This window comes from Strix uralensis, chromosome 11, assembly GCF_047716275.1.
Source record: "Strix uralensis isolate ZFMK-TIS-50842 chromosome 11, bStrUra1, whole genome shotgun sequence".
Taxonomy (NCBI): domain Eukaryota; kingdom Metazoa; phylum Chordata; class Aves; order Strigiformes; family Strigidae; genus Strix; species Strix uralensis.
In genome coordinates this window covers 17,599,351-17,627,325 of record NC_133982.1, presented here as the reverse complement: position 1 = coordinate 17,627,325, position 27,975 = coordinate 17,599,351, and the positions used below count along the sequence as shown (strand labels likewise).

The window sequence follows — 27,975 nt, the reverse complement described above, 5'->3', positions numbered from 1 at the left end:
AAAGCCAGATTAGATGCTCAAACTTTTCTTTTCCAGCTCCACAGGACTCCAGTAACTCACCAGAAACTAAAACCTGAGTGCTGCAAAACTACATACTCCAATGCTGTCACAACACCTGGTTTGTACCAAAATCAGAGCAATTTCACCTAAAACAAAGACCTAAATGGCTACGAGAGTGCAACCTACCCAGGCATGCCCTGTGCATGCCCTCAGATTCCACACTCACTGCTGCACCTGCCCTTTGCATTTGAGTTCACACAACAAAACTAGAACTCAGCTGCTTCTGCTAAAGAAAAACATGGAAATGGGCACTTTCCATATTTACAAAACAAGAAGGTTGGAATATAACTCTAAGTTTATTTATTAGGGCTGGCGAAACGATGCCCTGGCATGGCAGCAATTTCATTGACTCGGAAAATAAAAAAAACTATACAAAACCCACAACACCTTTTTGCAATTTTAAAGGAAAAATATACTATGTGTCCAACACAACCAGCACTTGTAATTGTCAGACGTGCCCCTTCAATAATAAGGTTTGTGTTTCAAGTTCACCGTGCGGCACAGTTTCTTGTTCCAGTCTCTGACTGACGTCATGGCTGTTTTTGCCAGAACAGCATGGACCCTGCACTAATTACTGGAAAAGCTTCTTTTTGCCCATGACCTCAGCATACTACTACATTCATGAAACCTGCTTAATTAAATACAAAATGACGATTTATTTTTAAAGGCTTGAAAATTCAATTTAAGCCCCTATTTGTGGTCAGTGGGAAAGTTTCCTTCTTGTGTTGGGGCCCTTTGCTGTTGATTTCCCTGACAAAAGGAAAAATATGTCCCTAATCTTCATGGTCTTTCAGCCAACCTTCCAAATCTGTTCTGAGGCCTTTGGCATCTATACAGGTTTTGTCTGCTGAAAGAGGCGATCTTGAAGTTAATTGAAAGGTCAAAACTGCTATTAGGACACTGCGGGGAGCACCAAAATTGTCAGAGACGAGGCTGTGCAGCTTCCTAAGGAGAGCAAATGAAGCTGGAAAGGTATCAAAGACAAGTGTAGAAGGGGAGGAAAACACACATGGACATTGCTGCAACAGCTCAATGCAACTGGGAGGCTCTGAAGCTGAAAGGTGAGGAAACTTCTTTCCTTCCAGCACCGGGCATCTATTAGGAAGAGGATGATGTGAAAGCTGAAGGAATAGATATACTCGTACTGATGTTATAAAAAAGAATAAGGGTAGGAAGACCTACTTCTACTGTTCTTGGAAATACGTAATTGTGAATTGTAATACATCACCAGTCAATAGGACGGGCAGTGGCAGAGATCTCAGCAGCTCAGATGAAACCCATTCACAAACTCCACCTGCCCTCACACTAGGAGCCTCAATGTTCAAGGGAGCAGTGGGGAGATGGTACAACTTTGGTGGAACTTGCCTTTAATGCAGGTCAGAAGTGTACATCCCTCCACCTTCTTGCTTTGCCCATCATCTTAAGGACATCAGGATAAGAAGCTGGTAAGACTTACTAATTTTGTTTAAAACCTCCACAAAAGCAGCAAGTTGCATGCAGCCTGCAAGAACACTGTGCTACCCTAGGGGAGCTGACTCAAGTGCTGTGAACTTGGCTCTCTCTCATGCAAAACAGTAGAAGTTTGCTAGAACGCAGAGATAAAAACAAAATCGTAATAAAAGACTCCTTAATAGCACAAAAAAAAAGCTAAACTTTTTTTTTTTTTTTAAACTATCTTCTGTCTATTCCCATAAGAATCCCATCTGCAAAATAACCTACAATACAGCTACTCTGCCAGAAAGCCAGCTGACTTTCAGGACTGAAGCAGGAGGCAAACATGGCCCATGAGCAGTTACAGAGAAATCCTTCAGGACAGTCACTTCCTTGTCATGAAGCCAAACTCTTCTTCTGCAGAGCAGCAAAAGCTCCTCTGTCATGACAACAACTAGAGAAACCTCAGTCAAGACACATGGTTTCCTTAAACCAGTACATCATGGATGTCCACAAAGTTCCCTTGGATGGAGCATATGTTAAACACCAGCCCCAAAATTAAGCAAAGCTACAGGACTGTTCAACGCAATGAAGGGGAGGTGACAAAAAGGCCATGTCCTGATCTGCAGTCAACAATGGCTCTCTTGAAACTCCCCAGATATCTAACACAGCCTTGAAAGGGAGGTGACAGTTGATGATCCATTTTCATTTAATAGGATCAAACAAGCATCGTGCTAAACCCTGGGGAATGTTCTTCGAAAGGGCAACCGCTCGCAATGCTTTGATGTTCTCCTTCCTCACATCTGAGAAGATGTCAGACTCGGGGGGTGAGAGTATGGGACAGGTTCTGACTTTTGGCAAACAGTTCAAATGAAAGAGAAGCCAATAAGTAACAAGCGTGGCCAATACTAAAAGATTGCTCAAGAGGTCTCTGCCGCCTTGCTTTGAAACCGCTACAGAACGATGTAAGCAAACATGTCCCCAACACATGGACCTTCTGAAGGAACTGTCGGTGGGGCAACATGTCTCTCCACATCAAAGACCGTTGCTTTATTCGCTCAGACTAATATCTGAACTTCAAGAGTTCTTTTTCCCAGAGCATTAGTGAGCTTAGCTTTCTGGCACTTGCAGAAGATAAGTAGTTATCATCTGTAAAACAAGCCCGAATCTGTTTTTACAAGGTTAAGTAACTTGCCCATGATCACAAAGAGCTCCGGGCAGTGCCAGAACAGACACTATTGCTCTTGATCATCTCTTTTCTGCTCCGGCTGGTAGACAGCAGGGCTTTCTCCTAAGATGGGTTAAGCACCAAGTCATGCATTTTGCAAGTATCAGGGTGTTCAACTATCGACTGCTCTAACTCCTTCATACACCTTCCCTAGAAGTGGAACAGAAAAATGTCTGACTCATTAAGAAGCGAAAAAAAACCTGGGTGTGTCAGGAAAAGTGATGAGCCTATTTATAGCCGATTTGTAAAGGTTTTCAATTTGGTAGGCTGAAAACACATGTAACTGAATAAATCACACAGATGAGTGCACCCACAGAAGGGAAGAGAAATCTCCAAGCTTTACAGTGCAATCAGGTTCGCGATGCCACCCAGCGCCCCTCCTGATTGCCTTCAGCCTTCTACAGAAATCAGGCCCTTTGGCTAAAATAGCAATCAAAATCAAATGATGAAATACATCACCACACTGGTATCATCCAGCAGTATCCCAGTCCAAATTTTAACTCTTCTGACAAACATGACAGTGTTTCTACCTTGCTGATGTCTCAGACTGCACAGAATAACTTCATGTGTATGGCTAGGCTTCTCTTCTTCATACTTTCTTTTTGCCACAGTATGAAATTAGGTCATTTATAAGCTGTCTTAACTGTTATAAAAGTCAAATAACCCATCCCTTAATTCTTCCTGAATTGCATTTTACCCCATTTCTCTTTCTGCTCCTCAGTTACTTTAAATTTAGCTTGGAAACAATTCACTACTTGGAGCTGTTTTGAGAAGTGCCAACATACTGCAGGAAAAACACAGAAATTAAAAAGCTGTTTCACTCTGAGCAGAGATGGGCGCAGTGACTGCTTCTGTTGTGATAAAGCAAATTCCTCATCTTCACATAAAACCATGCTTTAAAAATTATTTTAAATGAGACAACAATGCTTGAACTAAAGAATTCCTTACTGAGCCACTTCATGAAGCTTGCTTTGGGGAAGACACAAGAACAAAAAATGAAAACATGGGGTTCTGGTCTCTCTGTACTTATCCCTGAAGAGATGAGATGCATCACTATGATAGCACTGCCTGCTCTACACAATAACGATGCAAAACAATGAACAGGAGAAAAGGTGGAGATTTCTGAGCTGTAAGTCACTAGCAGACAAGTTAATGTATGGCCTTAGACCTGTCCATCTAATTGGTACCTGTGTCTTTGATCTGGGGTGTGGTTAAAAGGGCAGCAGCAAAACTCTTCAGACTTTTTCTCGTTAAACAAGGCGCACATGGAGACAAAACACCCCTAAACAGAGCTTTACTAAAACATGATTTCATTTCCTACTCCTCTAAAAGTGGAAATCCTGTCCAAACCTCCTATTTTCAGAATTCACATTTGAGCTATCAAACAATGGGCCCCCAGCCTGGGCAGCTATTTAAAGCCCTGCTGGAAGCACATGTTTGGGTTTGCCTGGTAGGTGACTAAGGACTCCAGTGCTAATTGCATCCTCTGAGTTACCATGGTGGAGCTGGGTTGAAAGAGGTCTTATAAAGAGATTTAAGCAGGACAGGAAAGACAGATAACAAATGTGGTGAATCTCATGGAGTGTCTTGGATTTGCATCCAAGAGATGTTGCCATCTGGTGACTCATGGACCGGGAAGCCAAGGGATCTCCTGTGGCCACCTGAAAAGTGCTTCTTTTCTGCTTCAGAAATCCCAAATTTTGGTTCTGAAAATCAGAGCCCATATTTGAAGTGCGTTTGTGTGATTTACACAGGTACTGCATTCACTCTTGCAACACAGGAAACCTTATGAAATACATAGGCACAGTACCAGCAATAGACAGGAGCCTTTGTTTTTCCTTTTAAAACCTCAACTATTTATATGGAGTGTAGAAAGATTTTTTTTTAAGGCCCTTTATATTGCAGATGCCCTAAAAATCTATAGAAGTATAAGACCCCACACATTACATCTTAAATAATTTCAATACAGATTCAATCACTTTTTCCTGCGACTGATGTCATCTAGAACTGGCATCACTTCCTTTTAATTACACTGCCTAGAGCAATTAAGTACACCAAAGAGGATGGACTGCAAAAAGTCTTCTTGGCTATGCTGTTTTATTCTATTTTAGTGGTTTTTTTGTTTCATAATTAAGAGTATTTTCAAATGCACAACTGGTATTGCCAAGTGGTCATTTGTTATGCAACTTGTTTACCCTTTTGGTCTACCAGTACAAAGATTGTAATTCATGAAATATAGCTTTTTCTACGAAAAGTTGTTTCTCTAGGGGAAAACACAGTCTGTGGTAGAAGAAAATAAAGTATGAACATATGTAAAGGATTTCACAGTAAAAGAAAAGTCTGAAATGAAGATATTTCCGAGCTAATTGAAATTAATTTTAGTCTATCATTTTAACTAGTAAGAAAAAAGCAAGCAAAAAAACCCCACAACCCTGAGAACTACAGATTAAGAACAAGTTAAAGACTGAACCTGCTTCTCCACCTTAGCTTAAGCATAGAGAGAAAGCTCCCAGTGAGTCAAGGCATTTAGAGTAAACAGGAGTTTTCAGGCTTGTGGAAACTGCTGGCAAGCAGCTACCAGCTGACAGACAGTCTCTCAGGCCCTTTTTCTGCCTCTAATTTTGCTCCTCCTCCCCTTCGAAATCCATACAAGAATCCTGCACCTTTTGAGATCAACCAACAAGAAAAAAGTGATTTAGGTATTACTGAGCAAAGGCTCAGAGTGATACAACACATTGCGACAGTACACACAAAGGCAATTATACCTCACTAAATTACCTTACTTACTGTTTCAGTGACTTGGCTTATAGACAGGGTATTTCTTACCCTTCACCTACATGATTAGGAGCTGATGCAGTATTTAGAATTTACAGTAATTACAGTACTGGACTGTCTCTCCCTATTTGAAATCTCAAATTTCATTTCAAATTTCCTCCACTGAGCTCTTCTGCATCTCCCACGTACTACACACCAGTCTTTAAATGCAAAGCAAAATTTGTGCCCAATAATACAGCCGTTATCATGATGGCATACAAACTCGCACTAGATGCATTGCACAAATACTCCAGGTCCCAGCACACCAGCTTGCTTTGTGAGCTTTCTCCTGCAAGAAAGTTCTCCTAAATCTGCTCAAGAGCTTCCCAACATTGAGATGCCTCCACCGTCCACAACGGGCTGCAGTCAGGGCTTTTGACTCACGTGGACAGGGATGACATCGTTCCTTCTTTTGTTGGTTTGTTTGCCGGACCATGATTTAGGCTTTTTGTTATCAGGGTTTTTTTGTCCACTGGGGGAAAAGCTGCTCTAGCAGCAGAGGCAGGCAACGAGGATGCTGTCTTGCAATGGAGTTTCACTTCCCTGCATTGACACAGACTTTCTCCACTACCACATGCAATCTGCTTGGCCTTCAGTGTCTCAGTTACCCTCCCTACTCTGCAGAGATGTTGGGAAGAAAAAAATATTTTAAAGATTATGACAGTCTCAGTTACTACAGTAATAAGGACTTGCTGAAAAGCTCAGTTTATGACCAACACTGAGTAGGATGAGCATCCATGACATAAGTGGACACATCCATCCCCAAAAGTACAATTCCAGCAGCAACAGCAGTTTAGCCGTAGCAGCAGAGTTGGTATCATCTCTCTGCATCCTTCCCTGCTTGGACCTTTGGTATTTTCTTAATAACCAAATTCCAGCGACCAAGCTTTTGCAACTAATGATACCCAAACTCAAGTAACATCCAGTGCCATTACATCTCTGCCTGCCACACTGACGGACCTTAACGGGGTGTCTGACAAGACAGTGTTTGAAGTTGTCCTGCAGAACTACAGAGTGCCTCTAGTACCAAGAAAAACTTCTTCAGTTATGGAGAATCTGAACCAGATCATCTGGAAATCGAAGCATTGTAACAGTGTTAGTAAAGCAATAGTTAAATAAGTTTTTGGTACCTTTTCACCAAGGCAAACAGAAGTTTAGTTGGACAATGTAACCTGGTTTATCCTTAGGCTGGCAAAAGAGCTACTGGAAGCACAGAAAGCATCATCTACTGACTAATTCTTGCATCTCAATAGCTTATTTTGATACTTCAAGTTATGACAGATCAGCTCAGATAAGAATCTGTTTCTTACAAGGGGAAATTATTTCTCTTAAATTTTAACACAGCCAGTAGTGGGGCAGGGTAACCACCCCACCCCATCCTTCTGAGCAAGTACAGAAATACAGGCAGTATTTTGTCCTTTGAGTGACTGCTGAATCTACATTTAGCCATATCTTCAGGCAAAAAAAGCTGCTCCCATAAATATACAATCAGAAGTCCTTTCTTTTATTATGTACAGAAATAAAAGCTTACATTTGAACAGTACTGTTAATTATATCTATTCCATGTTTAAGGCTGAGGATAAAGAGAGCATTAAGAGGCAGACTGCTCTAGTAATTATATAAAATGCAGCAGTCATTTGATGCTGCAGTTGTAAGCTTTTATTTAGGTAAAGTCAGGATGTAGAGAATTTTCACACACAATGAGAATTTAGGAGGTATTCTGACAATTTATATTTCCATTCCATTTTCTTCAATTTTTCATCTAAAACCACCTTATGTTGTTGAGATTTATTTTTAATGTGATTTCCTTTGAAAGTTTTGCTAAAACATTCTACTTAATTTTGGCAGCAAACGTAACCAAATCATTTCTCCTTCTGTTTTTCACGCCTCCATACATCACCACAACTACTGACAAAGTCAAGAAAAAAAAAATTGAAGATCTGGTTTTGTTTTTACATTAGCTTTAACAGAATTATGGTTACCCCTTTCACTCCAGCCCCTGATGGACTTCATCTGAAGTCTCCTGCAGACCATATGAAACGCTGAGGACTTGGGACAGGGATGAAGGAAAAGCCTCCAAGCCCAGAAGGGAAGCAGAGGAGGTTCAAGGCAGGAAGGCAGAGAGGCTTGGTATGCTCAGGAGTGAATCAGCCCTTCCTTCATCCACCTGAGCCATTCCAGAGGAGCAGCTGTGCTCCTAGGGATGAGCAACACGTCTTGCATTGCATGGACAAACTAAAGATGCTCAGAGCTGAAAGTGAAGGATGAGATTTTGGCTAAAAGCTGCCTTGCAGAGCACTTGCAAAGTGCCCAGGCCTGGATGTTTAAACAAGGGCTGTTCTCCCACACACTGTCTCTTGTTCACAGCTAATCCTGCAGTGAGGTCAAATAACACCAGCTCTGAGTCACCACAACCATCTCCAAGGCAACTAGCCGAATATACAGTGTAAACACATGATTACAGATTCACTGCCGAGTTCAGGAAGGAGGAGGAGGAAGAGCTGGGCTGAAATAAGTCATGCTGTTACTCAAATCAGAGTAGTCAGTACTGAAGCAACACTGGATAAATACATCAGTGTCAGTGAAGGCTATGACAAACATTGTTTTTTCCATTTTGCTTCTCCCCAGCACTCCCCTTCACCACTGAAGTCTTTTTTTTTCCCTCAGGTAGTTTCTCCAAAATGAGGTATGAGCACAGGAGAGTGTATTATCCAAATGGCTGCTTTACATCCGAGATGTCACCTCTTCCCTTGCACCGCAGCCCCAGACAGTGCTATCTGGCAGGAATGGGACCACCTTTCCAAAACGTCCGTTAAAACTTTGCTGTTACAAGCTGTATTTTGGGACAGCATCCATCCCTATCTAGCATCCCACACCACAAGATCACGACTCTACTGTGTCAAAAAAAAGAAAAGCCCATTATAACTAAAGGAACAATTGAGAGCAATTCCCTCCTGTCCCTTTGAATCACAGAGTCAGATTTCCCACTAAGAGCAACAGAAGGAGCCCCAGGGAGCTCTCCCCAGTGACAGTTGTATTTGGGGTGGGCAGGACAGGCAGAGCATCACCCTGGGTACCAGCCACATCCACTGCTGCTCCAAGGCCGTCAGGGCCAGCAGTGATAGGAAAGCACCGCTCGTGCCCGGAAATCCCATCAAATATGCTGGTTCCTGCATGGGCTGAAGGGGAACACTGAAGCTTTTCAGTTCCTTTCTTGGCGACGCAGCCATGGTTCCGAGGGGGAGGTGAGGTCATTGCAAGCAGGGCTGGCAGAGCCCCCGCCTGCCACACAAAGGCAGGGAAGGAGTCACCCCTTCTTCTCCCTCCTCTAGGAGAAAATAAGCACTAATCTAATTGATTGCACGGGGCTCCAGTTGTCAGTAATCGTAAAAAGACTTCTCTTCCCAATGCAATGAACAACTCGAACAGCACAAAAAGAGGAGGAAATGAAAAAATACAGCGGCCAACTTTTAGCCATTCATTCCCAGGAGGATAAACTCCTTAGGCCAAATTTTACTTCACGTGCACCTCTTATAAAACAATACTTATGAGATAGATAAAAAGGCAAACCCAAGAAATACACTTGATCATTTAAGCTATAATGTGTATAGTGAAAATGTCAGGCGTTTTTCTCACACTGGTATCAATGTGCTGCATAGCAACAAGTCAGAATGAAAGGTGAATGGTAAGGACTGCAGCCTGGAACATGCTCATTCCCACGGTCCTGAAGTCACCAAAGGAAAATGCTGCACCGATTTGTTTTGTTTTGTTAACGGCATGAAGGCTTAAGAAGAGCGGTGGGCTTTAATGTGAAAACCCACCCTGTCTGAATTGGCTGTGCTGGAGGGATAGCACCGAGTACCGTACACTGCCTGCCACTGCCACAAGAAACTCTGTGTTGGCTCTGATCTGCACCACAGGGTTTAGCGGAAAAGGACTGTATTTCACCAGGACTACAACAATGAACCTCATAGAGTTAAGCAGATCTTAAGTGTAGGCAGGACTTACCAGGCTGTACACCATTTGGACAACAGCATCTCTAACCTGGCAATTGTGTCTTCCATTAACTTGCTCACGTTTAAAAGCTTTTCACTATGTGTAAATTTAACTGTGTATTTTCTACAACAGAGCCCCATAGTTACACTTTAAATAACTGCAATCTCAGAGTCACATAATTCTAGCAAAATTAGGTGAGAGATTTTTAAAAGGCAAAAGCAGTCATCCAAACCACTTGTTCTCCTCTCCATGAATGTGTAAATGAAGACAAAGACAATCAACAAAACAGCATTACGATTAGTCCGCTTGAATTAGTCAAATTTCATAGACTGATACACTGATATGCAAAGAAATGTGATTGTTTACCAGGAGAAATTGTCTCCAGACTCCCAGGATTAATCTTTCTCGTGCTTGTGCAGTGTTGGACAGTTGACCCAGTGAAGATCAAGTAAAAAACTACATCATCTTCAACTTTATCTTCCTCAGTCAGCTGCACAGTAATAACAGAGTCACCCTAGGAAAAAGGACAAGAAAAAAAGTTAGGTTTACATTTGCAAGACCTGCATCATATAAAATAAAACTTCTCTACCTACAAGGCTCCTCCTCTCTCCTCATACACTCCCTTCACAGGACTCAGGCCCATCCTAATTTTCAGATATGCAAGTCATCCTTAGCATGCTTCTTAGCACCATAGCTAGCCAACCAGCTAGCAAATATGTTCAGTGCAGCTCTGGGAAGAGATATGGAGAAATCTCAAGGGTATATTCAAAATAGCAACTTAATATGGTGAAATCATGCCAAGTTTGACAAACATGAGCACACACCCCACACAGGGTTTTTTTACACACGCACATATACACATATCCCCCCCACATGTGCATAGCTAAAGCAACAGAATTGGGATAGTGGCCTAAAAATGCCGCTGTCTTCACAAATTTGAACAAATTCCCTAATTCTTGCTTGAGAGTTCACATTTCCCCCATCCAAGCCAACCACTGTGTTGATAGTTCCAGTGTAACCAACTGAATCACTGAATGCATCTTTCATCCACAATATGTGAACAAAGATATGAAACTTCATATCCACTGAGATCTTCTCTACCTTCCTTACAAAAAAACAGTAACTGTAGCTGTACATAGGGCAGTAGTTCTTCTCACTCATCTATAAAGCTCTGTATATTATCAAAACCATCAGTTCTTCAAGCCTCAAAAAGAAATATGTTGTGATCTGTTGGCTGAATACTCCTGCTTAGTTTTAGGGAGGCTTTGTTTCAGTATCTCACCTTTTGCTCATCTTTACTATCAGCAAAAATTATGTTCATAAAGGGCACACATGTTTATCACAGTTAACCCAGCACAAGGATACAGGAAATACTCCTGAAATTCATACACCTGCACAGACAAGAACAGGAGCAATATCCACCCACTTCAATTTTCCATGGAGAAGGGAAAGCAAGGAAAGAGGATGGCTTGCAGTTACTACACAACTAAGTGGAACATTTTCATTTGATCTCACCATACATCATTTATCTGCCCAAAGAATTATATAAACTACAAGACACTGAGAACAACAGACTGTGATATGACCTTTTGCCCCTTTTCTGTCAAGATCAAAACCAGTTGGATGCCCCAGTTTTACAGTGCAGCTGCATTAGCCAGCTTTCTGCCACCACCCCATTGAGCGTATGGTTAAGGCTGCAAATCTGGAAAAGATTTTTTTATTATTGTTGTTGCAGATTATGTAATTCTAATTTGCATATCCAATAGAATATGCATGTCATTTCATTTAAAACCTTCTCCTTAAGATTCCTCAGTTTGTCGCTTCTCAATGTGAAATATAACTATTGCAGAAAAATCCCAGACTTCCAAGCCCTCCTGTACACCCGTGCCATGTCAGCATCGCTTCCCACGCTCCGTCTCATGTCTCCCCTGTTCTCCCTCATCTCAGCTCCTTTTTCGCCCCACCACAGCTGCCTCCTCCAAGTTCATGTCCAGTTCTCCTCCTCTGATCTGGCCTGTCTGGTACCTCTTGCCAGGGGCAGGATTGCACCTTGTTTTGATAGAAACAAGGTTTTGCAGTGCAGTACACAACCAGCCCCTGGTCTTAAAAACAAATATATGGGTCAGTCTTATAACACACAGGAAAGAAAACCGTGAATTCAAAAAAGATAAATGGAGCAGTGAGTCTAGTTTGCATTTCCAGAGGCTGCGGAGTTACAAATCTACATTTTCGGAAGGTCTCACATTGTAATACCAGACCAGACTTCCAGCTGGGGAGAAGGGAACCATGTAGCAAAAGTATATATTGTATATAGTCAGTGTTAAAATAAAAACAGGTGCAAAAAGAAATAAATCAAGCTTTAAATTCAAGCATGACCAGTTCACATGCTGAGTGGAAAACTAAATATTCTATTTCAAGCAAATGGATCCAGTTTTGAGCGGATGTTCAAAAAAACAAAAGCTGAAGTTTTAACCTACAAACCCTTTGGTTTGCTTTGGTTTTTACATCCGTCTTTGTTCAAACTGTTCCTCCCTTAAGGCATGAACATACAAAGTACTTAAATGGACTCAAAACACAGGTGACACTTCAAGATGCTCAACAACAGGGCTGATTGTTTAAAGTGGTATCTGTTAAAGGCGATTTTTCTTTTATTCAACTCAGAAATCAAGTACAGATAGTCCAATTCCTGTGAAAGGAAAGCAAATCCACACAGAGTGCACATGAGAAGACACCTGTTTATCCATGCAAACTACTCACATTTCAAGGAAAAGCAATTTAAATTTGCAGCATTATTGCAAAAGCTAATTTGTATATTTTGTTATTGACAAAAAAAAGTGTAAATACATCTAAGAAACCTCAACACCAGAAGTTCCACATAACCTGAAATCTGTCTAAGCTGAGACTTAAAAAAAAGATGGCTGAACCTCTTATACAGATACCTGACCTGAAGGTCACCCTGCTTTGGAGGGCAGTCAGAGCAGATGATCTCCAGCAGTACCTTCCAAGCAAATTATTCCACTATTTATATGTAAATTCAATTTATGTCAGCTATTTTTTAAGTCTAGGGGGAGCACAAATTATCATCAGCTGATATCAACTTAAAAAGCTCTTCAGCTGTGTGTAAGTAGCACTTCATGGTGGGATGGTCTCTACCACCCTGCTCCCTCCTCCTCTTCTGGAAGACCCTCCAGCGAAAGACCGAAGGGGAATGCCCAATATTATTATGATAACTGAGCATCTTTTTTTTTTTTTTTTTTTTACTTTAAATGTTAAGTTGTCTCCAAATATCTTCAGCAAGACCAATACTGTGCCAGTTAATTGCTGTGTGCTTCAGTTTACTTAGAGGTGTCATCTGAGCTACCTCTTAGCTGTGCTGTGCCTGGTACAGCTCATTGTGAGTGATGTGATCGGAGATTCCAGAAGCAAAAGAGCAAAGGACTAAGTAAGAAAGACCATCCTCCTTCACCACACATCTCTACTTTCCAGTTATTAACAATTTCACTGCCCACTGCCAATTTTAATTTGATTTTAAAAAGTTATATTCAGACAACGTATTTATTTGAAAAGGAAATAATGCACAGAACTAACCCCTCTCTTTCCAACATTCTTGGAGTTAAAGAAAATCAGTTACAAATGCAGCCAGATTCCTCCAACCCACATAGAAGATTTTCCAACAGCCCTACTACATTCAGCCTCCAAAAACATTTTAATTGAAGTATGTTTACCTTTATTCATTTAATATTGTCCAAAAAATGTCATCTGTTCAGTATCACTGCCACACAAGGTGGTTATTATAACCCCTCTTTCATCCCGAATGGCTAGAAATGGGAGGCCAGCCTGCCAATATCCCCTTGGTGAAAGTACAGACAGATCAAAGCCATTCTCTGGAATGCTCCAACAAATAAGAATAATTTAATTTCAAAACTAGTTTGGATCGACTAATATTTACTTGGCTTAAAGCCCATTGGAAATGAAAACATTCCATTTTGGTCCATTCATGAAAGAGGTCACTCTCTCCCTCATTCAGATCTGAAAATCTCTGGTTTCAGAGAGCCGTAACGGGATGTAAAGAACGTAGACGTGGCTCCTTCCTCTAAATATATTTCCTTCCTCAAACAGAAGGGAGAAAGCAAGTCTGCCTCGCCAAGGGACGGGTGCACTGGAAAAGCCAAGCCTGACCTTGGGCTTTAAAACTACTATAAAACAATTTAGAAAGGGATTTTAGAGTGGCACACCCCTGAACCTTTGGCTTAGTTAAGGCAGCAAAATGCAATTATCTCTAAAAAGGCCCAAATGCTGTTACTAAGTCTAAAAATGAAAACAAGACAGACAACACACCTGCCTGTCAGTGTATTTTGCTGGCATTAGGAAAACTCCACCTTTTTAGATATTTGTTTTTCTAGTGCTGCAGTTAAATGCATGTGGATTGTGTACAGACAAAGTATGAGCAATTCTGAGTAACTGTTTCTTCTTTCTCAGACAAGTTTACCTTCAAAGGCTTTTTTTTTTTTTTTTTTTTAAATAGATGACCTCAGCAATATTTGGAAGTAACAATGAAGTGAACAAAATCTTTAAGCTGAAAAGAATTAAGATCACTTATGTTATTAGCTCAAAAATACTATCCACCTTCCAAAAAGAAGTAACTGTTTTAAGCATGTAAAGACATCTTTCTTTTCCACTTCAGGGTCTAGAAATCTGTCCGGTTTTGGGGAACTGGTCATCATTTGGGACCACGACAACAGCCCCAGCAAATGCAGAATTCAGGACCTCAAGATGAAAACCATGAGTTTAGCTGGCAGGGGGGAGTTTTCCCTGAGGGATATCGGCTCTACCAGCAACAGGTACATTTCTCTACAATGACCATGAAGGGAAAAGTATTCTTAGCATGCTGGCTAACAAATTTTAAAGTTTCTAAAAAAAAAAAAAAAAAAACCAACAACACACTGTATTTGTATAGCTGAAGCATGTGATTTCTAAGCTGGTTTTCCCCCCATGGTTCACACTGGGAATTCTGAAGTACGTTATCTAACCCACTAACCACCCACTCTGACTTCCCTCCCCACACAGAGTCTAAAAATATTTATGAAAATGAAGCGTGTGTTAGATAGCAATACTGAAGCACTCAAGCATTACTTTAGCATTCTGCTTTTAATGAGAAAACACTAACAACCAGTAATCATGAATTTGTTCTATACAGAAAAGCAAAATTGTTGCTGACGACCATTGCCATCTCTGGCTGTTTATTCATGCAGGAAAAACCTAACCAGTGCAGTCCTACTGAACAGAAAGTCCATGGGCTACATAGAGATTCACAAGCAAGGAAAGAAGCCTTCCTCCCAGTGTATCTCCTTCTAAGACCTGTTGCAGATGTTGGCATTATGATGCTTTATTAAAGAGTCTGGTTTAGGTGCTGGATTAGATGAGTAAAAGTAACCTGTCACTGTAACAAGCTTCATTTTGTTTCCGCTATTCATAACATGAATCAGATGCTTCTTGGGTCATTGCTTATTGCATTATGTTGGGACACAAAAGGAGAAATATGCTTTTGAAACACTTCCCCGCCCCCCCCACCCCCCCCCACCCCTCTTTGGAAAGCTCTAAATAGCTCCCAAAAGAGCTGCACTGTACCCAGAGGGACAGCACAAAATCACAGCTGTGGTTTCTTCCTCCTACTTCAAGGAATTCAGGCTCATTGGTACCTTTCTTTATTCGTTTTTAGATGGAGTTGGACTTGCTGTTACCCCAGCTACTGCTCGACACAGAGTACACAGGATCATGCTGTAATTATAGCAGGAGGCAAGTCCTTTCACATCCCTGCACTTCGAGTTTCCCCATCAATGAAATGGGAATTGTGTTCAAAGACACTGAGTATTTTTCATTCAAATGGCTTTTAAAAGAAAAGCTGGCTTCTCAATCATATGACGTTTTCTTTGGGAAGTGCAGGACTGACAATAATTAAGTCAGACAAAATCAAAGGGAAAGTTGAGACAAATCCACCTCAAATTGAGAACTGCAGAATACCCTGAAATCAGCTGAAGGATGAAAAAGGCAACTGCAAGGCAGCTTAGAAAATGTAGCAGAAAAAGTAAAATGTAATTGTTTAGATGCTCGATGATCCATTACCATCTACCTCTGCCAGTACACAACAAGATCAACAGCTAAACTTTTGCTCCCAGACATTGTCCCCGTCTCAGCTGAGTATCTTGGAAGATCCCTCCCATCTGAGGTTACCTCGGGTTGGTGCAAACATGTGCTTAACCCCCTGGAGAACCACATCTGGAAAGGTCACCCGCAGCACATGGACACAAGGACATCTCCATGCAGAACAAAACCAGGCGCAGCCGCGCAGGCTCGTGACTGCAAAAGGAGATGGGGATTTGAGCAGCTATTTTTAGAGCAAACATGACAGTGCTCTCATCTCCTGGAATAACCCATTCAATTGAGAAAGGCTCGGATCCCAGTTTTTCCAGGTTTGACAAAGTGCTCCAGCTGGTCAGCTGCCACACAGGCACCAAGCACTATCACTGCTGGCTCATAAAAGCAAGGGATGCTCTCCTTCCACAGCAAGAAAATAACCTTCATCCAGCAAACCCTTCCAGGCTGCTCTTCCCAGGTGAATGGAAGCAGATGAGCAGCTCAACCCTGAGGGGTCAAACCTGGGGATGGGTCCTACCTTCGAAACACCCAGCTGAGTCCCCTTCCCTCTCTGCGTTAGCATGGGGTGAGTTTGTCAGTGGACCTCACTTAATCTTGAGTGCATTTTCTCTCATAGGAACATTATTAGGGCTTCTAAGTTGCTTCCTGGTACTTCACTCCCAGACACTGTAACACCACAGCTTGAAACATCCATCCCCTTTTGCAGATGTGCCCATTTACCCTGCAAACTTCCAGTACACATATATAAAAGGAACAGACCATGGGACGAGGTCAGAGGTATCTATTACAGAGAGATAACAGCAGTCACTACAGACATCCTCAATTTCGCCAGTATGTATTGACTCAGAGGAGTATTTAGGAAAAAATATCACATCAAACACAGTTTATTCTGCAGTACTCCAGTCCCCAGAAACAAAGGTAGGGCTGTGAAATCTGTCTGAACATGAGCAGCTCTAGAAACCCCTCCTTGCCCGGAGATATCCCCCTTGATAAAGGCAGTGACCTGGGTCAGGAGCGTGGAGAAAGATGGATGTCGTTTGGCTGGAGTGTTGAACCTCCTGCAGATAAAACCTCCAGGGAGAGACTTCAGAAATAAACAGAATGGCAAGCTGCCAAGTTTGGGGTAGATTTGGGTCCTTTTTCATAGTCAATGACTTCAAACTCCTTGATCTTAAAGGAGTATAAAGCAGAGATATTTTTTGTTTTCTTAAAATAATTTTTTTTTAAAAGCACAAGAATTACTACAATGGTTTGTTGGGGTTTTTTTTAAAAAAAAAAAAAAAATCAATCTCCAAATCTAACTTTCCCTTTTAAATTAACAACAGGGCTATTATTTCTGCCAGCAAAAGGTTTCAGGTTAACGGCACGGATACTGAGCCCCTCTGTGATGAGAAAGACAGATTTTGCAAAGCAGTCTCTTACCCTTAGGAAAATACAATCACAGACCATAATGTCTTGCCCACAGGCCACCAAAAGAGTGGAACGATGGTACATGTTTTTCTGCCAGCCCACATAGCAACTCAAGGTGATACCTTCCATATTTCATTAACGCTGCACTGAGCCAAGTGATCTCCTCTTCCAGTGCTAGCCACAAAGCCATGACTGAAACACTGAGGTATATGCAAAATAACTTTCTGCTCTCCACCACTTTCTTCCCCCAAAGGTGAGAAGGAATTTGGTCCAAAAATAAGATCAGCTTAGCATGCTGATGGATAAAAAGTTGACGCAGGACAAAGTAGGAATGCAGAGTCAAAAGACCATTTAGTTAAGACTCTTTGGGTAAAAGGAGTATGTGGGAAAACATGGACATCTATGATAAATAGCCCTGGACTGTTGCCTCCAGGCCCAAGTTGGCTCCCACAGGTCCATCCTGAGTACAACCTGTACTAAAAACACAGCATGGAGACCCTCAACTTGCCTGTCTGCAGAGCCAGCATCATTACAGCTGATTTTTTAACACAGTCTCACAGCCACACCATGTCCCAAGCCAGTCCAGCACCTAATCCTGCAGCAGGGTTTATTTGCAAAGAGATAAACAGTTTGAGGAGAGCAAGGGCTGAATTTCCTACTCCAAACCAGTGCGAGCAACACAAACTCCTGCAGAAATGGGTATGCTTGAAGAAATACTTTATCAGTAGCCCCCATCCTTGACAGAGCATGTCTCTGTCGGTGTCCAAATCAATCAGCTCAAAGATGAATCTTTATTGAGTGTCGAGGCACTATTATAAGTATTACATACATATTAATCCAGGCAGTGTGAAGGAGATCTCTACAGACTGCCAATCCATCAAAGCAACAAGTTCTCATTAGTGCTGGAAGAGACACATGATTTATCTTTATGGGTACATCTTCACGACATACCACTTTGCTACACAGAGTCGCGCAAGTTATTAGATAGTGCTGTTAATAGCTAATTTAGCTGTACTGCCTTAGCATGGGGCTCCACATGCTCTGCATCACTGATGTTACCACCACTTGTTCAGAGCACGCTTAGTGCATCTGCTTGGTGCCCAACTGTGCTATGCAGACAGCCTTCACAAAACTAAACAGCCAAGATCATTTCTAATAATTTTTAGCATACAGGTAGATGTGATAAAATTAAAAATAAAATTAACAGCAAAATGGCAAAAATTAAAGTTAAGGAGAAAAATAGAAAGGATGAGAAAAGTGTCATTCAACCATTGTGTTAATACGCAAACATCTAGGGAAGAACTGTTATGAAAACTTCATCGTCTGGGTGAAACTGGCAGCATGGCGAAGAAAATATTGATTTAATTTTTCATTCATTTGGGCAGTTTAGTGTTAGCCAGACCATTCATTTAAAACACTGTGTGCTTGCTGTCCTCAGTCACCATGGCCTGTACTGCCTGAATAAGCAAGTATCGACAGTAACCCCAAACCTCTTCCACTGCAAGCCCCATACAGCTCCGGTACAGAGAAGGAGGACGTATGGAGGTACACAAGCAATCACACATTGGGGGTTTTCCTCTAAACTATGCAAGTCTCCATGTAATGCCACCACATGAACACGAAAACAAGATGAAAGACAGGGAGATTCTCTCTATAGCAGAATATCCCTTCCAGTACTACCCAGCTTCCACAGCAAGTACTGATTTTACTATTAAGAGGTTTCTTTCAGAAATTGTGGAAACTACTACAATCAATTCCTATAAAACACACCCAAATTGATGTGAATGTCTTGCTCTAGCCTCATGCTAAAGCCTCTTCTGTTCTTCAATACAGTGTTAGAGAACCGAAACAGATAATTTTATTACCAGCTGCTTGAGTGATTGATAGTATTCCCTGCTAATTACTCATGTAGCAGTAACAAAAAAATGTAGTGCCTGGGAGAATAGAAGGCAGTCTGAATGTATTCAGTGACTAACAGAAATTCAGTTATTCTCTTGGCACCAGAGAGGTGGAAAGAGTCACAATTCCTGGAAGATAAAGTACATATGATGACACACGATTTGAAACAATCTCATATTACTGCAGTATTTTCACAAATAGCCTTGATGTGTCTTAAAGAAAAGAAAAATAAACAGGGTTGAACACTAACATCCAAAGGCATAAGAGAGCAGAAGGATGGTGCTTTCCTGGTACTTCAGCCTCCTCTACAGTACAGCAAAACCCTCAAAGAGACAGAGCTCAGAGTATTTCAGAGTGCTCACTTTCCCGTCAGCTGCAAAATTTCCTTGCCAGTCTTTAAATATTTCACAACTACAGTACTTAGGGCTACTGTAATGAATGATACTTACATTTTTTGCTATTAAAGAACAGAAATCATTATAACCATTTTCTTACTGAAGAAGTACCCGCCCCAAGCACAACTACGAGACAGATTAAAGCTTTGCAATGCTCAGAAGCAACACTTTGAAACAAAGATATAAACACAAGCAGCCCTGCAGAAAGCAGCACTGAAAACATGTCCTGCAACAGAACGGCCACTTGATGGCAGTGCACAGCATCCATCTTTGCACAGAACCATTAACCACATTTTATTTTCCATTTAAGCACAATATGCAATTGTTTTACTAAGCAAGGCGGAGGACGAGCCTTTGCTGAGACACTGCATGCAGCACAACCTTCAGAAGCAGACAGGAGGCACTACAGGTAGAGTGCAGGAGATTTGAGAGGTTATTTGAAAACATCATGCCTTTATCAAATCACCGTCTTCATAACCACCCTTCTCACATCAGCTTTGCAGTCAGAACTGTCTCTAGTCTAACAAAATGACTGTCAGCACTTTGTTACAGAAAATAAAGCAGGGATATGTATCTGATGCATGAGATGGGAACTTTGGTCATTCTAAAGGTAACATAAGAATATTTATGAACTCTCTATATAAATACATTCCACAGAGGAAGAGTAGTTGAAGAGTATTTTCATCCTCTTGAACAGCAAGTCCTGATTTCCGTTGCTCATTCCTACCAAGAGGAGGGGAGGCGACACTGTCAGCCAACGCTGGGGACGGGACACAAGCTCTTAACATCTTTCCAGGTATTAACCAGCTCATCAGCTACCACAAGAAATAAAGAACCCTAAATTCAGAGCCCAAGACATATACACCATTTCACCCAGTTTTAATAAAACTCTTAGTGTGACAATAGAAGGATTCCTTTTGCACTTTCAGAAAACAGGTTGAAGCAATCCAATAGCTCCCCAAAAGAGGAGACAGTTGTCTCCTCTGCTTTCCCACCCTACCCTATACCAACTCCAGCATCTTATTCTCGAAGTCATATTACATAAAGTTCACACGTAATGCTGCAAAGTAGTAGTGAGTTAAGGGCAGAATTTCAGACAAGTGCTCCAGACTTTAAGCTAGACCATTTATTGTTTACCAGTACATGCATACCCACAAAACAGGATCCTAGAAGACAAGATCATATAGATAATTATTGAAGGAGGGCTTTGAACCCAAGTCACCAGCATTTTTAGTTTCAGATAATACGGAAGAAGGGTTGAGAAAGGGCCTCTGAGCTGCAATTTAATCAATGGCTTATCCTGGAGAAAGGCGATGCTGATGGTCAGGTAGCCTCTTCTGACTTCTCCAGCCAAAGCTGCGGTCAGTAAATGCACAGAAGTGACCACTTTACAAGGAGTCCTATACTAACATCATACAGATCTCACAAGATGGCAAATGCCTCACTGAAGAGGAGCAAATCAAATGAACAGCCTCATGATAACCAAACTGCGCAAGCTGAAGTCTTCATTTAGTTACCCAGGCACTGAGAAGCGGCAGGCAGCTTGCCAGGGGATGGTGCAGAGCTCAGGTGGCAACAGAAGGGATGGCTTCTTGCATGATGTGGACCAGAATTTGGCAAGTGGAGATGAAAAGAATCTGGATCAAGGGCCTACGTGACAAAAACTTAAAAGATGAGGTCAAGCACGGTTTAGTGAGGAAACTACTTTGCCTGCAGAATGAAAGCAGAACCAGACAAGTAGCAATGTGTTCCTCTCAAAAAATCAGTTTATTCAGGCACCCCAACTGACTTTCTTAAAACCAAGAAGCAGGTTCTTCCACAAGCAACACAAGCAAATAATTATTTGTAAAAGGTGCTCAGAGGCCTTCCACTCATTCATAATTCAAAGACATTTTGAAGGTGGGGCAGAAAACTAGTTTGTCATTATGAAGAAATCAAGTACCCAACAAATAAAAGACAAGAAGTTTATCAGATCCTCTCACCACAGAGATGAACTAATCATCAAGGCTGGTTCTCCTCTTGCCTAAGGACCTCAAGAGAAAGTGAGACAGGGCTTCTGTATAGGGATTTTCGTGAGAAATTCCCACATCAAAAGGATGCGAGGTATGTTTTACTTTTTCTGCTGGACTGATCTCAGATATTCAGGCATCCCAGTGGCCTTTGTCACCATAGATGCCACTAAGCAAACAAATTCAGAGTTAGTAGAAAAGTAACTAAACCACAGCTGCCAACCTCATGACAACATTTTACTGTAGGATTATAAAGGTATTTAATTTTGTCCTTTTGTCCCTTTGGTAGAGATTCTGAAGATCATTAATTATCTAGCACACAATAGCACACAATTCACACCTGAGATGGTTTCAGCCTGCTGCCAGGCAGGCATGCCTGCACAACACCTCACTGCACTCACCGACAGGGGAAACCACAGCACTTCGGAGACACACTGCTGCCACAAGCCTCAAGCTCTCTGTATTGTGAACTTTTTTCTTTAATCCTTTAATATTTATTCAAAAGAGGTTTTCTTTCTTAAAACATGAACATCAGAGGTTATCACAATTGTTTTTCTCAGGAATATACAGTGCACTTCAGTAGGGCATCATTCTGTGTGAAATATGTAAGTGGGAGAAAATATTATAAGCATTATCCTTCTCTTCCCATTTTAGATTAAAGCAGGACACACTGGGAAACTACTCCTGTAGGAGTAGTTCATTCATTAACAGAAGAGAGGACCTACTGTACCCAAAACCCAGGTTATATTAAGAGAGGGTCAATGCATTCTTTCTGAGGCTTTTGAAGTTCATACTTCATTAAGTTGCATGACATTTTGACTTGGAAGTGGGAGCTCTCGACTCGTATCAAAACTGTCCTTGAGAAACTCTGCAGGTTACACAGCTCGTAAGTGGCAGTTTATACAAGAGACTCCATCCACAGACCTGATTAAAGACCAAAGTCAATGGGAGCATTTTTATCCATTAAGTGTTTACCCTCCCATGAAATCACCAGTTATGACACATTTGGGTTTGTCACTCCAAATAACGTGGGCACACCTTAGACAAACCATGCAGAGGAGGAGTGCTGTGATTTAAAACAAGTTTGTTCCTTTTAATCAAAAAGGAAAAAGGAAAAAAGTTTGCAGCAATAGATCATCCTTCTCCAGCTGCTAATCTTTTCCATTTCACACCCACTGATCATTATCACCATGAAAAAACATTCCTGTCTTAAAGGCAGATCTAAGGTTGTAGCCTTGGTAGTAATCAAGAGAAGATGACACTTAATGCTTCCCAACTCATCGCCTGCATGTCACCCCAGTCCTTTCCCAACACATTCATATCCAATACTGCTCTCAGGCTATTCTTCTAAAAAAAACAAAAACAAGCCCAAAACACCATTGATTTCAGTGCCAGGAGATGTGACTGAGTGAGAAGGATGATCAATAACATTACAAAGATCCTATACCTAGCAGAGGCTGAAATCAAAAGCCATGCAGGTCACTTCTGAGGTAAGATTTTTCAGGACATTGTATGCAGCTGAAGACTTGACCTTGATCGTTCACTCACGTGCAGTCTATATTTATTAAAGTTTGGTTAGAAATAAGTACACAGCTTGTGATTCTTGATCCTTTTGTAATTAAATCTCCTGCTGAATTGTCATGGTTTAACCCCAGATGGCAACTAAGCATCGTGCAGCCGCTCGCTCACTCCCCCCACAGCAGGATGGGTGGAAGAGAATTGGAATAAAAGTGAGAAGACTCAGGGGTTGAGATATGAACAGATTAATAATTGAAATAATAAATAAATGGTAATGAAAATGAAAATAACAAAAAGGGATAAATAAAACCCAAGAAAGATGAGTGATGCAAATGAAAACAATTGGTCACCACCAACCAACCGATGCCCAGCCAGTGACCAAGAGGAGGGGGTCAGCTGGCCCGGTCACGTCCCCTTCAAGCTTCTTGTGCACCCCCAGCCTACTGGGTGGTGGGGTGGGGTGAGAAGCAGAAAAGGCCTTGACTCTGTGTGAGCACTGCTCGGCAATAACTAAAACATCCCTGTATTATCAACACTGTTTCAAGCACAAATCCAAAACATAGCCCCATCCTAGCTACTATGAAGAAAATTAACCCTACCCCAGCCAAAACCAGCACATGAATACTCTGCTGGACTCTCAATTAATGACAACATTTGTAACTAAGATCAACACTTCATCTTTACAAAGCTCTTTCCCATTTTCTTTCTCTCACCTGCATGTTAGTGTAAGCCAAAACGTCTTGCTTGCATTTTTTTTTGTCTTGCTTTTTCATTACCAACAGTTGAGTTTAAGTGACTAAATTATTTAATTTCTAAACAGAGAACTTAATGAATCACAACAATAAAAAGGTCACTTAATAATAAACCTCCATTGTTTAGAGCATTGTTAACCCTTTTTTTCATATCCGCATACTCCTTGATGACCTGGATATTCCAGTAACACACTGACAATAGGTAGGAAGTACCTTACAATACTGAAGTTGAAATTTTTACTTTTGTTCAGAGAGATACAACTTTTATAAAATATGTTGATCAGTAAGGTCATTGCAAGTATTTAACAAAAACAAACAAAACTGAAGCTCCTGACTTCCAACCTCCCATCAACCAAAGACTTCTGCAACCCTCCTATTCCACCCCAGCCCTGCCAGCAAACGGAACAATTTGGTTCTTCAGCTTTGAGAGTCTGGGCTTTCCGAGCACAAAGCCCCAGGCAGATCAGAAATAAGGTCTGAAACACTGTCCTTCATCCACTATGCTGTGCCTGATAAGAGTTGCCACATTGACAGGATAACACTGAAATACAACAGTGATGCGGGTAAAGCCAGTTTCGGATTTAATCCAGTATCTGTGCATCAATAGAGATGTTCCTGACTAGTCTGAGGCAGGTGACCAAAGGACTGTCCAGCCACATGGACTTTTTTTGCACATCCTGCAGTAAAATGCACCTGAAGAAATCAATGTATCTTAAGGACCTTGTATTACAGAGCCCCTTTTCCACAGAATATCCACAGTTGCACCAAAGATTATGTAACTCATAATCCATATGATTACACACTGGGAAGAAAACAACCCATGAGAACAGCAGCAACAGAAATCAGATACACTCAATCCAGCCAAGTGACAGTTGCTGTTTGTAACCTTCACCATGCTAGTGAAAAAGCTGGAAGATAAAGCTCATTCTCTGTCAAAATCTGCCCCATGCTATGCTGATTATGGCTCTAGAGACACCTCTGCATTAAAGTTAAGCTTGTATCACAAAGTTTAAGACCACTGCTGTAATTCAGAGAACTCAAACCATTATCACAGTTATGTGAATCACGACCTTGTCAATGACTTCCCCACTCTACTACCCCACTTCTTCAGAACATTACTACTGGCAGCAAGACAGCAGCTCATGTTAGTACTCCACTGAGATACCCGAGGAAGGAGGAAGTAGGTTTGAACATCTTTATTTCAAATTCATACCATAATATTAAGCCACAGACTCCACAAAGTAACACTGCCTTTTAAAAAGGCAATTACGTGTTGACACTGCTACGGATGGGATGGCTGCTTGACCTACAGCCTGTTTAAGCACCGGCATCAACGGTATCACACTGTGGTGAACCTTCCCCATGCTATATTGAGGAACGCTTCACTGCCCTATCTCTCCTGGCACCAGCTCCTCTGCCCCATGACTGCGCTGCTGTGAGCTCTGGGGCCAGCACAGTTCGTTAAAGAGCCTTATGGGCAGGTAACAAACAGCTCTGGGTGAGAGATATGATGCTCCTGGGGGGAGCAACTGAACGAGCCAGGGGCCACCTGTTTGCTGAGGAAAGGCTGAGCTCTTGTCCCAGCCCAAACCTGCAGCAATATAATGCTTAGCTCCAGTTCCTGGCAACCTCATTAACCAGCAAACAATCAGACAACACTTAAACGGGACAAACTTATTTAATCACAAAACCAAAATATTATTATTACAGGATGTGTTTTCCACCTTATCTCTTAATCTTAACACTTACAATAGGCAGCAGTCTCCTCATTACAGGCTTTGACCTCCCAGTAGTCACAAGCTCTGCAGAGGCAAGACAGCTGATTTTTACAGGAGATGCAAATAAAAGTCCAAGCAGCCAAAAGAAAGTACACCAAGAAGGATGCAGCAGGTGGTCTTCTCTCCATTTATGTACACTGACCTGAATAATACAAGAATCTCTATCCCCTCTATTAGTTCATATGTGGAAGTACCACCTTTTCCATCACTCACAAAACTTTGGTCCTAAGTACACTGGTCATCTCAGGTTCCCAAAACATTTTTCATAATTGTAAGGTATTAATCTGGGCAACATGTTAATTATCAGATAGGATAAAATGTGCTCTAGCTCTCTAATTGGCTTCCAGAAACTGAACTGGAGACATCATCTTTTCCCTTCTCCTCCTAGAAGCAGCTCAGTAACGCTGCTCATGATAAAAACAACTACTAAATGGAGTTTTCAGGATGAAACTCATGGAAGATTTTAGAAAAAAAAAAAATCAATAAACAAAATTAAGTAATCTCGAATCTAACCTATTGGCTTAAAAGAGGAAGGGAATAAAGGATGCAATGCAAAGGTGTCAAAACCAAAAGGATGAAATTTGGGGGAAGCAATTTTTCCTGAGAGTAGACAAGTGTAAGGAGCTCCCCTGACATGTCTGTAACATGCCTGTTATTTCCAGTCATTTACTTCACAGAGATGAAACTCCTTATGGAAAAATTCACAGGATGCTGTTCTCAGTTATTTGAAAACAAGCTCAAGGAGCCTATACATGGAAAAGGGAATTGACATCACTTTGAAGAAGAAACCTGGTGAGGTTTGGTATTCGCTTACCAATGGCCATGCCACAAGACTGTTGTGTCTGCCTTTTGAAAACTAAAAAGACCAGGAATATACATCCTTCTTTATGTTCTGCTCACACCTAACAACTCTCAGATGAGCTGAGCTGTCAATTAACACCACATGAAAAACAAAACTGGTCTTAAAATGTACAAAGCATTTACACTGACAGCAAACAGGTAGACTAAATATTGAATTTTCAGGGTCCTTCAGTTTCTCTTCCCCTGGCCCCTGCTTCCTTAAGCTACCAAAATGTATTTGTTTTGAAAGGGAGCCGATTTGCATATACACCTGGCCAGGGGAGGAAGAGAAAGAGAGAAAAGGGAATCACTGATGGATTAATAATATTGTCATCAGCTTATTTACATTGCAAAGAAACACTGCACTGAGTGCCATGTAATCATTATTTTACACCAGGCTACATTTGACCTCAGCCAGTCCTCCTCACTATCACGTGGGGATGATGACTTTTAAGTATACCACTCCAGTATTACATACTAAATACAAACCCACACAAAATGGTGGGAAAATAAACTAAGTCAGAAGATAAGACTGGGAAAACAAGGCCTCCAGATTAGTTAGGTCATACACTGTTCAAAAGACATAACGATAATTTTATCCTGCTTTCTACCACTCATGTGTTTCCACCGATGCATCCACATCATATATCTGCACATAAGTTTAATTCTCTTTTAATGTGTCCTAAGTTTAAATTAAGTTTCTTCAAAGTCAAGGTGCATTCAGTAGGCTTGTAATTCAACAAAATTCAGGCAACGTTTAGTTTCAAAATACAGGATGTGGTGGTGTACTCCAAGAAAGCCATTCTCTCAAAGTCAGGTCACACTACATAGTATTTTAATTTTGCTACAAGCACAAGACTTAGTACAGTAAGTAGAGAATAAATTCCAATACAAACTTCCAGCTGGTAATTAAAAGTAGGCAAAATCTGAAAGCTTCCATGACATTAAAGGTCAATATGATCCATTATTTACAACACACAACGCTTTCCAAGATAGAGGTCTATCACCAGCCCTGATCCTTTCTCCTTCCTTCCCCTTAAAAGCCACATTTGCAAGTAATTTTCTCTCCAAATTTTCCACCCTTGCATCCAGCTCCACCCTTCTTAGGGAGGTCTACGGGTAGGACCATAAGCACACAATGGCTTCGTCACCTAACCCTGCTCTGAGCATGGCAAGGCAACATGGAAAGTAAATGGCTACAAACCTGGCTGGCAGCTTTGGCACAAACTTAACACACATGCGTACACCCCCGCAAATCCAGGTCTAATTTGACAGTCCCCAGGTTCTGCAACAAAGCTGCTATTCAAGAGCGAGAGGAAGCTTGTTCCTTATTAATGTAGCCATCGAAGTTACAAGCTTCCAGGAGGCTGACGTAAACCATTCCCCGCTGCAGCAGTCGCAGCACAGCTGAGCCGTTCACTGCTTCCAGTTCCTCCCTGACACATTTAAAAATCTGACCACAAAAATATTATCACAGTAGCAAGCACCGCACACTGAGATGCCCTGTTTTCGACACAAGCAAGTTCTTCTTACCGCCTCTCAACACATCAAGTCATAAGAGCACAGCCATGTGCTCAAGCACGCTTTTGGGAGGAAAAAACAAAAGCAGGGGGATGTCTGCAAGGTGACAGCATTACATGTCTCAAAACTTCTTTAAATTGTCTATTGGAAAGACAGACAAGCTCTATG

At 41.5% G+C, this 27,975-nt stretch overlaps 1 protein-coding gene across 6 annotated transcripts in view; it reads right to left on the bottom strand.

The window, feature by feature from the left end:
* The window catches only part of AKAP13 (A-kinase anchoring protein 13), a 224,487-nt gene that overhangs the window by 130,455 nt on the left and 66,057 nt on the right, over positions 1 to 27,975 (bottom strand). For all 6 annotated transcript variants that reach the window (XM_074881090.1, XM_074881091.1, XM_074881092.1 and 3 more), the window contains exon 5: positions 9,896 to 10,043. In XM_074881090.1, the coding sequence (XP_074737191.1) occupies positions 9,896 to 10,043 (148 nt within the window). The remainder of the gene's footprint in view (positions 1 to 9,895; positions 10,044 to 27,975) is intronic.